At 38.1% G+C, this 13,087-nt stretch overlaps 1 protein-coding gene across 6 annotated transcripts in view; it reads left to right on the top strand.

Moving 5' to 3' along the window:
- The window catches only part of CADPS2 (calcium dependent secretion activator 2), a gene marked incomplete at both ends in the record, with an annotated part of 322,949 nt that overhangs the window by 196,915 nt on the left and 112,947 nt on the right, over positions 1–13,087 (top strand). For all 6 annotated transcript variants that reach the window (XM_082308684.1, XM_082308683.1, XM_082308681.1 and 3 more), the window contains 3 exons: positions 1,440–1,506; positions 7,555–7,663; positions 8,720–8,923. In XM_082308684.1, coding sequence (XP_082164810.1) covers positions 1,440–1,506; positions 7,555–7,663; positions 8,720–8,923 — 380 coding nt within the window. The remainder of the gene's footprint in view (positions 1–1,439; positions 1,507–7,554; positions 7,664–8,719; positions 8,924–13,087) is intronic.

The raw sequence follows: 13,087 nt of genomic DNA, 5'->3' as shown, positions 1-13,087 counted from the left end.
ACATTTTTATAAAAAGCAGAGTAACCAAGTGAGGCAGAGGTTCAACACAGGTGTGTAGCAGGAGTTGAAGAAGGGCAAGATATCAGTGTTGTAGTAACGAGGGAGCCGCTACGTAATCTGACAAACCACTGTAAGCATTACGCTGAACATTCATGTTAGACAAAAATTTGTCCTTTGTGATACCTAAAGCGGGCAAGAATGTACTTGAGTGTATAACCAGGACAGGTGGAAAAAAGGTATTGCCTGTATCTTATTGCCTGTTTCACATGAGGTGTTGGTTCATTGCTCTGTTCTTTGACTGAGTTAAAAACCACTGGGCAACAAAGCCCCAGAAGTGATCAGAAAGTAGAGGGCAGCAGACGCTATTCTCTTACCACAAAGGCACCTGTCCATCTACCAACCATCCAACCAACCACCTCCAGTCCTAGTTATAATAAACTTCTCTGTAATGTATGTGCCAGCATCCTCTGTGAAGCCAGCATTCATTGGTCTGAACAATTTGGATCTTTGTTCTGCCTTTGACCCGCCTAGTTGTGCTAGACGCCCTTGGTAGAAGCTGGCCAGCCAGAAGGGGCATCTCATAGGTCATATTTTGCTCTCCTGTCAGGTTTTAAGCAACAGACCCTTACCACTCATAGCCTCTTGCTTACGATCCCACAGCTCATCCTTTTCCTCTTGCTGCGTTTGTTAACAACAGTGCAACATGACCACAGTGACAGAAAAAAATGTCACTGTAATGCCGTAAAACTTGCAACTTCTTGGTAATGAGGGTGCTTCCTCTGCCACCAAACAGTATCAACATCTGTGGTTTTGTCATCTCACTGGTTGATACTTCTGATTACGTCGTCTGATTTAAAGCCTGGCAATTGCCAAGGTGACAAGGAGGTTTTTTGTAATCTAAGAGTGTTTGTAGTGAAGTGCTTCTGTTTGGGAAATGAGATTCTAGTTTACTCTGGAAAAAAATTTAATCTTGTGTGTCTGCTGGCATTTTGTTATTTGAGCATTTTCCCAAACTGACACTGTGACTGACTTCTCACAGACTAAAGAAACGCTAGCAAATCTATGGAAACCCAATGAAAAAAATGTGTTGGGGAGTTTAACTTTTCTAACATTCGGTATTTCTGTGTGGTCAAGAGTGTTCTACTTTAAGCTATTTTTTTCTATTTTCAGAGGCAATTAGTGAAATATAAGTGATAAGCAGGTTAGTCTTCTCAAACATGAGATCTTTTGTTTCTGCTTTTTGTCTTATTTTGAGTGAAAAGGAATATCTTTGCATTTTTATGATCTGAGTAAATAGAAGAAAAAATCACTTCTTAGATGTGACAACACTGAAGAAGCAGCTCAGTAGGTAGAGCAAATTAATACACTCATTTGTATTGGGTCCTCCTAATATCATGCTTATTAATGGAAAAACATTCCCTTTATTATTTCCTTTGCAGATATTTGTATGCTCTAGGACAGAAGGTTTGGAAGCGGTGGAAAAAACGCTACTTTGTTCTTGTTCAGGTTAGTAGTCTGCCATGAAATTTCATTAAAAAGTAGTCTTGGACTATCAATTTTCTTACATATGGTTTCTGGAGCCAGCAGTAAATCAGTATCTTAAGGCAACATACGCAGCACTACTCCAAGCTTCTTACAGCATAGAGACATCCAGGGTATTTTTTTTTTTTTTTAATTTACATATGTAGTAAACAGAAATGTCACTGAGTTTCACAGATATATATATATAAATGAGTCCCTACGCTGAGCAATGTTTCAACTAAAACCTAGAAATTTCTGAATGAAATTGTTGTGACTTTGAAACATTCCGCTGACAGCTTTCTAGCAGCACTCAATTTAAAATAAAGTTATATTTCACAAAGTGGATTGTACTTACTCTTCCATTTATTCTATCTCAACAAAGATTTCCTGCCTTTAAAATTAAATGAAAGCAACAATAGTTACTATGAAGAACTTTTTCATGAATATTTTTTGAATAATGCCATTTTTTGTTCTTCCTTGCAATATTGAATTGGGTAAAATGTAGTTGTTACAGAAAATCTAGTGTAGCAATTGTTCTTGGCCACAAAAATGTGCTGGGCTGATATTTCATAACTTTTTGTCCAAACCTAGAACAGTAGATATTTTCACAAGCTAGTAAATGGTAACATTAACGTGAGATTAATAGAACAGGAATAGAAAAGTAGATTTTGAGTGGTCAAAACTGAGAAATGAACGATTTTTGTGAGTCTTTGGAAAAATCATTATTTTCTATTTGTGCTTGTCTTCAGATTGCAGTTACAAATTTGATGTTCTTCTGAGTCAGTTCAGAGAGCGGTGTTCTGTGTCCTTTGTTGGCAGAAAACTGTTAAAAGTGTGAGTCTACATAAACATCATACGAAGGATAAAGCCTGTTAATGAGGCTTTTTTAAGAATGAAGGCTTCTAAAACTACTTTACAGAAAGCCTGCTTCGTTTCTCTGCCACTCTGTCAGTTGCACTCACCTGGTCTCCTCCTGCTCCTAAATGATGAAAATTGTAAGGATGTGAAAACAAAAGTCCTGAACGAGGTCTTTAATAAAGTAAAGTTAAAAGCTGAGAGTATTTGCATTTGCCAGTTCTCCCTGGCTTCAATGGGAATTGGCTTGCATCTTGATAAACAGTGAGTAATGGTTGTAAGGTTGAACAGGATCTTCTGGAAAGTCTACTGAATTCATTTGGGTTATGATTTTACCAAGGTCCTCTGTGAAGAGACGAGGACTTTTTGTGACTTTATTAAGATTTGTAAAGGTTGGGAAGATCTCTATATAGGATAGCTGTTAAGGCATGGATGTGAAGGGAAAACAACTTAAAGTTACAGAGGAAAAAAAAAAAAGCTAGGTGCTCCCTTGTCCTTCATGCTTTTCTTTAACACTCCTCCTACTTTACATCCCCCCTTTCACAGAAATAAAGACCTTGTTCTCTTCCTCTAAGCCACAGGTGTCATCTGATTTTTAAAGTGCACACCTAAGAGACACATAGTCTTTCTCTGTGTGTGATGTGGAGCCGCCTGGGAGACCGGGTTATTCCAGCCAAGTTAATTTTAACTATCTTCTGCTTTCTATGCTGAAATTGAAGTACTGGAGGAGAATATTACAGGAATTTTCCAACTGTGATGGGATTTAGACATCTATTTCATTTTAAAGCAGCTATCAACTCAATAAGGCTATATAAAAAAATAGGGTGTTTAAATCAATATTTACTGTCCAGACAGCTCTGGCTCATTTATATAGTCCAGCCGTGATATATACACTGACAATAAGCTGAAGTCAATATGTGTGAAATAAGCATTCAGTAATGAATATCAGTCTGTTGTATTGATACATTATTGACATATTGATGAGTCTTCCTCTACAGATTAGCTTTTAGCTTATGTTAGTAAAATATTAAGGCCATGAAATTCAGTTGTAAGACAGAGGCTATCAGTATGATTTACACGTGCTTTGGAAATGCAACTCAGGTGTGAAATTAGATGAATAATGTTGATTTTTCAGGAGCATTACGTGAGTAATGTGCATCTTTGTTACTGCTACACACATTAGAAGTTGTTAGTGGTTTGTGAAAGAGCAGCTCAATGTTATAGGAAGGTTACAGAGTCTGGAAATTTTAACCTCTTCATTATACTTGCTTTTCTTCCTTTTACAATCCAGTCACTTCTCTAAAAGATTATTCATTTCAAACTAGAAAAAGACAGGGACATAACATGTTGCGTAAAAAGCCTCAGCTGGACATGCTGTGTTTTACTTTGTTTACTGTCTGAAAATATCTTCCTCCAGTAATCTGAATACAGTTTCACTTCTGTCATTTTAATTTCATCTGTTCTAATGTTTGAAAAGCCAGTGATTTGTTTCACAGTTAATTTTTTTGTGAACACCCCAGCTATGCAGGCTAGTTCTTGCTGCTGAGCTCCTGAAGCAGGCTCCCCAGTGATGCCCTGTAGCAGGGCGTCAGCCTCCAGGTTTGCAGTAACGGTTCCTCCCGGTGCACTGAACATGGGGTCTTTCTGCCCCATGGGGACATCCCCTAGTGACACTTGCTCATAACTCATGTCCACATGTCTGTGCGTATCTGTCTGTCACGCATGCACAGGTTGTTGGTTTTCCGCTTTGTTACAAAGTAGGTAGAACAGCTGCTGGTCAGGTGTTTGGACCTCTGTAAAATTATGAAGTTCAGGTAAATGCAGTTCTAGGAAGGAGGTTCCCTCTCCTGCTGTTAAGCATTACTGTTTAAGAAGGTGGCTTGATTCTGTTTTTGTCTGAGAATGTGCTGTACATAATCCTGACTTTTGAGTACCCATTATTCCATGAAGTATTGATACTAATTTGCAGAATTCTAAGGAAAAAATACCTACAGCTCCATTAAGTACTAAAAATACACTTAAACCCAGTCATAGATCTATACGAAAAAGTGTAATTTCAGATTGTGCTGGTGGTTCTCTCTGTAGTAACTGATAGCAGCCACCGATAACAACAAGGAAAAGGGTTTAAGAGATTGCGAATGTAAACAAACAAGGCAAGTTCTGTATTTCTTTATTTTGTTGAGACTTTTTTTTTCCCCCCCCACATAGTTTTCTGGAGTTTTTCTGTTTGTCTCTGTGGTGGAGAGACTTTAAAATGCCTCACTTTCAACAGAAAGATGAAGTGTAAGACTGATTTTGACATGAACATCTTTTGATAAATTGTTCCTTCAAAATAAGAGAATGCATTTGAAATATGTTTGAAAAAAGTAAAATCGACAGCATTATAATTTCTGTCTTATTATAGGGGTAAGGTTAAAAATTAACAAAAAGAGACATACCCCAGCTCTTCCACAAGCTGATCTTCAAAACCATAGAGTGGCTAAAGAAATCTGAGAAAGCTGGGCATTCTGTGCATTTCCAGAATTAGTGTCTGCTAGCTCCCTTTTTGATGGCTGAGTTTGTCTGAACCGTGTGGTTATACAGAGTTGTTGACATGAAAATGGGAGGGATGTGGGTGCCTATCAGGTTATTTCATTCAACAAAACTGAATAATTTGAAAAAAGTTTTTACTTCAGTGCCAGGTATCTGTAGGTTCAGTTTACAAGAAAAGGAGAAGAGGGAGCTCTCATTAAATACAGTGATAATTGCAAAAGACTTAGAGGTGTGTGACTAACCAACAGCTCCCTCCGTGCTTGTGCACGAAGGCAAATATGGTTCTTGGGAATATAAATGGGGAAATACCAAGCAGTAACAGAGGTGGTATTGCTGCTGGGCCTAGAGCAGATGACGTGGTGTAGGGGCTGAGCGCTGTGTCAGGGCCCCAAGGGGACCACCGGCCCTGGCTGTCCCTGCCCGGCCCGCCCAGGGCCTCCCCACCCTGCCCACAGCCCAGGACCCCATTTCAGCCTCCCAGGGCCATCATCCCCTGCCCCAGTAACGCTGCGGCAGGACTGGTCTCCAGCTTCCCACAGCCCTGCCCTGCTCAGCAATGGGCCCTGCCCAGCAATGGGCCCTGCCGAGCCAGGCCCACCTGCAGGCCCACATCCCAGCCCGGCCCTGGCCTGTGGCCAGGGAGGTGCCCAGTGCCCGGGGCTGGGGCTGCCCCGGTGCCCCCAGCTGCCCTGCTCCTGGCTGGGCCCTGGCTGCCAGGCCCTGCCCTGCTACCCCAGGGATAACTGAAAACCTTTCAGCCAAAATACAGTCACTTTCTAAAATACATACTATAAATGAAGGCAAAACTATGGGTGCAATGCACAAACAGTGAGGTGAAATTCTGTCATGTATGTCATGCTGGAGGACAGGCTGGCTGGCTGCAATAGTCCCTTCTAGCCTGAAAATCTGAATTTCTGAAAGTGATGGGCTAGATTGATTGTTGTGTTTATTTATATTTAGCTCTCTCTCCTTGGTACAGCCCACTTAAGTGAATGTACTAAATTTGATGTGGAAAGCTGGCACTCAGTTTTAGTTGCCTAACCATGTCTTTCAAATGCTGATCCTATAAAACTGCCTTTGCTTAACTGATGTATTAATTAAACTGGAATACCTGTGTTTAATTTCTCTCAGCTGTAGACTTCTGCTGTGGTTCTGGAGACATCAGTTCAGCATTTGAGGCCTGATGGCAGTTTTGCGGAGAGAGCTGTTACACTTGTTCCTTTTGCTTGTGCACACTGTGGCAGAGGATGTTCAGTCACCATACACTGCATACACATAGCACAACATAATCCTGTTTCAAAAAAACCCAAATACTTAAAATAATGAAATATTTTCAGAGCATTATGCAGATAATAGTCACAGCTTCTATCCTTATTTTCCAAAAATATCAATCTTTTACAGAGTCAATAATCTTCTGTCAATAGCAGCTGAAGTCACTGGACTTTGGGTATGCAGGTACAGCACCAGCGAATATATGAATGAAGTTGATATCAGCTGTCAAAATTTTACTTCAAAAAGGATCATTCCTGAAGTTGTAGCTAAAGCAATAAATCTAGGTCACAGTTAGCTGAGCAGTCAGCAACTGAGATAAAGACGGTCCATCGTCTATCAGACAAGTTCCTTGCCTGTCCTTAGATCCTTGCATAATTTTACTGATCTAAGAAATTATATTATAGTTCAAAAGAAGTCAGTTGGCCAGGTATCCTGCAGTCCGTGGAGACAAGAGTTTAAGAGGCCCATGCTAATTCAGTTCCCTTAAGTTTCAAGTGTTCAACAGATTCACAAGCTCTTCTGGTCACCTTTTATGGCCTTTCCAGCTCTTCATTTAAGGCTGGGAACATCTCAGTTTTGTTTCAGTGATTGCTTTTCCTCTCCCAGCTGTTGCATTCCTTTCTTTATCTTTACAGTCACTTTTTCCGCAGCTCTCCTTACTGCTTTCTATTCTGTCTAGGGAGACTTAAAACATATGATGACAGATTCTCTTCTAATTGCTTTATTATTTTTTTAATAATTGTACTTGATGAGAAGTAACTGATGTTGTTCATGCCAGCTGCACGCTGCTTGGCCTACACAGTACTGTATCGAGTGAGCCAAGCAACCTGGAGATGGGTATGAACACAGATGCAAAAGATGCAGAAATTAAACTGTAAAATCAGACTGAAGGTTCTGGTACTTACCATCTTTAACTAGAACTGGCCAGATTATATGTTCATCTTTCCAGCTGTGTGATTATTGTGGCACTCCTTATGCAAAGAGTACTTTTATAAATAAAAGTCCTTTTTTCCCAGCTTCTTGGAATATAGGACTTTTTTTCTCACACAGTAGACTGAGCGGTTTGGTCAGTACCCTGGTATCAATATTTTCCCTACCAGAACCTAATTTGCTTCCTTTCCATTCTTTATAAAGCAACAGCCCAAAATACATTGTATTTCAGGAAACTGCAGAGAGATATGTTTGTGGCTTTTTTTTTTCCTTTCCTTTTGGCAGGAAGGGGAAAGAATGCTAAGTTTTATACTGTAAATATTTCTGGGGAGAAAAATGGGATTTATTTCTTCAGCACAACTGAAAGCTAATTTAAACAGTGTTACACGTGTTACACAAATCTAGAATGGAATTCAACAATTAAGAAGTCCTTTTCTTATTCAGGTTAGCCAATACACATTTGCAATGTGCAGTTACAGAGAAAAGAAATCTGAGCCTCAGGAACTGATGCAACTGGAAGGATACACTGTGGATTATACGGCTCCTCACACAGGTACTTTCCATGATTTTGAAGTATGGTATGTTTGTGTAAAACAGCTGATTCAGTTTGTTCATTTTGATCTAGTATCCAGAAAACCCAGGGTTCTTCTTTTCAGCATCTGAAGTTTTTGCAATTATTCCACTAGGGTTTTCTTGTGTGAAAAATCATGCTTTTAGAAAGAACCTTGTTTTAAGAAGAATGAACAATAAACTTACACTAAGGTTGCCTGAAACATTGTAAGACCACATATGATACAAGGAAAAAATTATGAATTCTAGTCAGTCTTATCCTTTTCTCTCTATTTTTGATGATGGAGTCATGTGGCAGTGTGCTGTGAAGTATATTCATAAATGACTTAGAAGAAGTGAATGGTGACAGTGCTTGCTAAGACAAATTACTCAGAGTTACGAATTTAAGAGGCTTCTAAGATATTGAAGATTGATCTTTGGAAACATTGGCTCAATGTTGAGAATAATTGAGAAGGCAAACAATGCTCAGGAAGTGTTTGGAAAGCCAAAACTGTGTTGTCATAAAAAAATCCCCGGCACAGCCACATTTGACTGGTGTGTGCTGCACTGGTTATGCGCTCTCAGAACAAAACACTGGAATGAGAAAAAGGTACCAAGGAAGGAGCAGCAACACTGCTGCTGCTGCTAAGAGATACGGAGCTGCCTCTGTTCAAGAAGAGATAAAGTTGACGGGGACTTCCAGCTAAGAAAATGATGCCTACAAGGAGGATATGTTAGAGAAATGCAAAATAGCATATGACACAGAGAACGTGAATATGAAATAAATTGGAATTGAACTGGAAATGAAATTATGGAAATGTTTACTCCTATGACTTCTATGTTTTTTCTACTTATATTTTACTTCCATGTATTACCATTTGATCCTTATAGCTTTAGATTTTATCATATTTCTAGGTCATAAATACCTATAAAATGTTTTGGCACCCACCCCTCCTCCCCACACATACATACAAAGGAAAACCAATAATGTGATAAACATTGATGGTGATTTAGAAGTAACTTGTCTTTATTAAGATTACCTTCCTGTTTCCTGCTCCAGGTCTTCAGGGTGGTCGAATGTTTTTCAATGCTGTTAAAGAAGGCGATACAGTAATATTTGCCAGTGACGATGAGCAGGATAGAATACTCTGGGTTCAAGCCATGTACAGAGCCACAGGTCAATCGTATAAGCCTATTCCTGCAAGTCAAGCTCAGAAGATGAATCCTAAAGCAGGAAATGTCAACACAGGTATATCCCCACTTTGTAAGTTGGCTTTCTTTTTCTTTTGTGGCTTTGGTTTTGGTTTTAGTTGGTAAAATATGTAGCAGCTCCCTCAATGAAGTTTAATTAAGCAGAACTGATTCACTAGGGAAATGTGCCTAGCAGTTTGTTGTTAGCCAGAAGCTCTTTAACTCAGATTATGATTACCAGCGAGGGAAATCCTGACTTGCAGGTCATTATTTTTATTATAATCCATGAAAATACAGCAATTAGCTTCATATTCATTACAGTTGACCCACATATTGCCATGGAGATGGTGTTTGGTTTACATTATATTTTTCAGTAGCCAGCCAGTGTAGTGATGAATAGAAAAGCATCAATCTATTCTCAGAATTTTGTAGATTTAGGTCAGCTTTATCATACGTTGTATATATTAGTTATCTAAAAATTGCTATGCAGACTGTACATTGTGAGCTAAAAGGCACTAGATGGGCTGCTGTATTTTTGCACCTCTCGGTAATATTAAACTACGTATTAAAAATTTTCAAAAAAAATCAGGTTTAAGTTTTCCTCATCCTTCTTTGAGGAAAATATTGTTTTAGAGAAAATCAAGGTGGATAGCATATATTAACCAGATCTTGAAATTTTCATATAATCTGTTTGAAAGTATTCTGTCATGTAGGTATCTGCACATAGGAAGCATGTATGATTTTTTTTTTTTTTGCTTCTGGAGGCTGAGTGCAATCCAAGGATTTTTGTAATAGCCATCAAATTTTTACAATGTCATATGACTGTATACAATAATCTTTCTTCATTATCATGTATCTGTATATGTAGAGTGATAGAAGGGAGATACATGCTTTAAACTCAGCTTGGCTTAATGTCTGAAGTCTACAGCAGGTTGACCCAAAACCATTCTCCTCCATCAGTCCTGCTATCACTCGGTCTCACGGCCTTCCATTCATCCTGTAGTCTTTGATCATTCTGCTATTAGAAGACAGTAAAACGAGCTTGTTAAACTCAGTAATAGTTATCTAAAATCCTGACTGGGCTGTCAAGAACATTGAAAAAACATAATTTAATCTCACAAAAGCCCTGGCACCTGTTGAATTTTTAATCTAAAACAATTCGGAAGGGTGAATTAACCATTCATCCTGGGGGATGTTAAGGTGAAGCATTTTGTAGGATACAATTAACACTGCAAAAGCAAAGGTGGGACAACAGCCAAGGAGTGCTTCTGCTCACCTCCTCCCAGTTACATGGATCTGGGCTGGGTTCTGGGAGTTCACTGTGTGCCCCTCCTAATGTTTCTGCTTCATGTGCATCAGTTAGAAGGTAGTGACCATAGTCAGTAGTAGCCAAGGAATTGCTCTTCTTCTTGGACACAGGGTTTACATGGAAGTGAAAGCAACTAGAAAATGCTGACCACAAGGCAGGGAAAGTTACAAAAAGAAAAAGGTACAAAGAACAATTGCAAGTTTGGATATACTGAAATTATGTTTTCAGAGATAAAATTACTGATCGTGGTAAATAATCAAAAAACAAGATTGACACATCTTGATATTATCTTAGACAGTTAGGGTGACCACAATTCTTAGGCAGAAACCATAGGAAAAATAAGGTTTATTTTAAAGACAGTTTAAGGGAAGCTCAGAAGCCTCAAAATAAAATGTATTTTTTTGTCATGCTTATGTATCAGCTTGCACAAACCGATAGGACTGAACTGTATATAAATCAAAAATCCATGGTTAAATTATTATTTGCCTTTGGTTTTAATACACTTCAATGTTGCCATTTTGTAACTAATTCATAGAATTCTTTGCAATAGAGTAACTTGTGAAATTTAACTTAATGTGAGGTTTAGTCTTAAAAGAATCAATGTTTGACTGATTTCTGTAATGCCTCCAGTTCTGCCTACATGAGGAAAAATTTATTATTCTGTCCTTTGCACTTGAGGTAGAAATAGGCATAGTCAAATTAATCAGTTTTTAAGAAGCTGCAAGAACTAGGGTTTACAGATATAACCTTAAATAATTTTCTACGACTCCTGCTTCATTTACATATACTGTGCTGATTTTCTTGGGGCACAGTTTTACTTCTGAGAAGAACCTATATCTGACCTTTTGTCAGATGTAAATATGTTCAGTTTTCTAAGAAGTTCATTTTGTTCCCCCCCGAGAAAAATGTTTGCATGAAGTTATTTTATTTTTAATCAAGATATAACATCAAGTACTTGAGTGCTAGTGTATATATTAAGTGAAATTCATTTCCATTCTTTTCCTCTTTACTAGGATACATTCTTAGTATTAGGAAATACAGTTATGACCAGAGAATTTGTCAACTACTTTTTTATGTATCTTATTTTTCAATTAATATATCATGTAAGCATTTCAAGCCAATACAAGATCACATTGTTTTAGTTTTTAAAGCGTATCATACAACACACTCTCCACATACAGAAAGCAGAAAACCAACTAGGCCTTTGCAAAGCAAATGTCATTTAATAATATTCAAGCCTTGAAAGTCTCTCCCCATCTTCCTTATCGTCTGGGAAGATAAGAAATGCACCTCACTTATCCTAATAAAATGTACAAAAAGTACTTTCAGTAGCCTGAAAACATTTAAATATCTTTATAAACTGCTGGATGTAGAAAAAAATCAACTTAAGACATGTTTCAACATTTTTATATATTGTGTTTATAAAATATCTTCTATAATCCTGAAATTGTCTTGATGGATAAGAAAAGCAACTGAGAGTTGTCATTAAAGAAATTAAAACATCAGATGATGATTAATATTCCACATACATAGCTGTATGAAGGTTAATTTTTTTGCTAGTAATAAATACTAACATTTCCATTTTCCATTGCCTTGTAGACGAAATTCTGCCTTCCAAAGTTAATGTTACATTATTAGCTGAAAATGACAACTTGTCAAAGTGCACGCATTTCATTAAACATTTAACATTTTTAATCAAGTGCTATGTGTAAATGACAATAAATAATACTTTGTTTTCACAGCCTCTACTGTTTTCTATGTTCTCAAGCTCCATTTAAGAGTTTTTGGAAGCTGTGGTAGAATTATTCCTGTGATCTGTACCATGAACTCCTTTTGTAGAAGAGAAAGGAGTAGGAAGGAAGGAGTAAGAGACTCCTTTTGTATAAAAAAGGCCATATTTTTTGCAGTTATTGGTGCCTTGTTCCACATAGGATAATTCCTTGTACAAAAGAGTGCTTAAAATGACATGAACAAGATCCAGCCACCTCAGAGCTGGATCAAAACAAACACATCAGGAACTCCTGAAAAGAAACTAGACGTGATTATAATAAGACACCCAGGGTCTGGCTGATCTTTACAGCAATTATCACAAACGCAGAAAATGGAAATGTTGCTCTTGCATGTGCACAGCAGCAGCGCTCCAAAAGGCCAACCTGCAGATCTCTAACTGATCTGAATGTGCAGTCTCTTCTTGTGGATGCTCTGTGGCACTTGAGGATCATTCACATAATTTATAATGAACTTGATATTCTATACTACCAATGAGGCAAATACACATTTAAGTGTGGCACTGGAATCAAACTACTATTGTACCAGTTCAACTTCAAAAATTACTACTAGCCAGTTTCTTCATTTCTGAGCAAAGCAACTTGGTATTGCACTTTTGTAGTATTAGGTGGCTCCAAAACACAAGTGAAGAGAGGCTGATGCCAGCAATGATCAAGAAAAAGACTGCTCTTCCGTTCCACTGTTCTGAATAAGCATGCTGTAATGCAAAGAACAGAGTATTTAAGGATGCATGATTGTAGAAAAGCCAGAAGTTTCCCAAGGACATGAATGTTTCAGGGAAAGCGCCAATTAAAAATACATTCATCTCAGTCACACAAAGCTGCAGGAGGCGATCCCTTTCTTAATGAGCAATGTATTAGGAGATCTATTCATACATCTATTCATATATTCTTTCTACATTCATAGAAAGGCTGCTGAAGTGATGACCACTGTTAATAACTTGGTCATAACAAAGGAGTAGGATTGTCATGTCTTAATGAAGCGACACGAAGCCAAACATCATTCTGGTCCTACACCACCATGAGTTCAGAGATGGTCTCTTTTTGAAAATATCTGCAGATAAGAGGAGAGAGACAGATACTGGAAAGCCAAGTGAAGTTAGGAATCATTTGATCTGAGATGTATAGTTTTCCTCATCTC

Source organism: Platalea leucorodia (genome assembly GCF_965183815.1).
Source record: "Platalea leucorodia genome assembly, chromosome: 4".
NCBI lineage: Eukaryota > Metazoa > Chordata > Aves > Pelecaniformes > Threskiornithidae > Platalea > Platalea leucorodia.
This window is presented reverse-complemented; position numbering and strand designations above follow the sequence as displayed.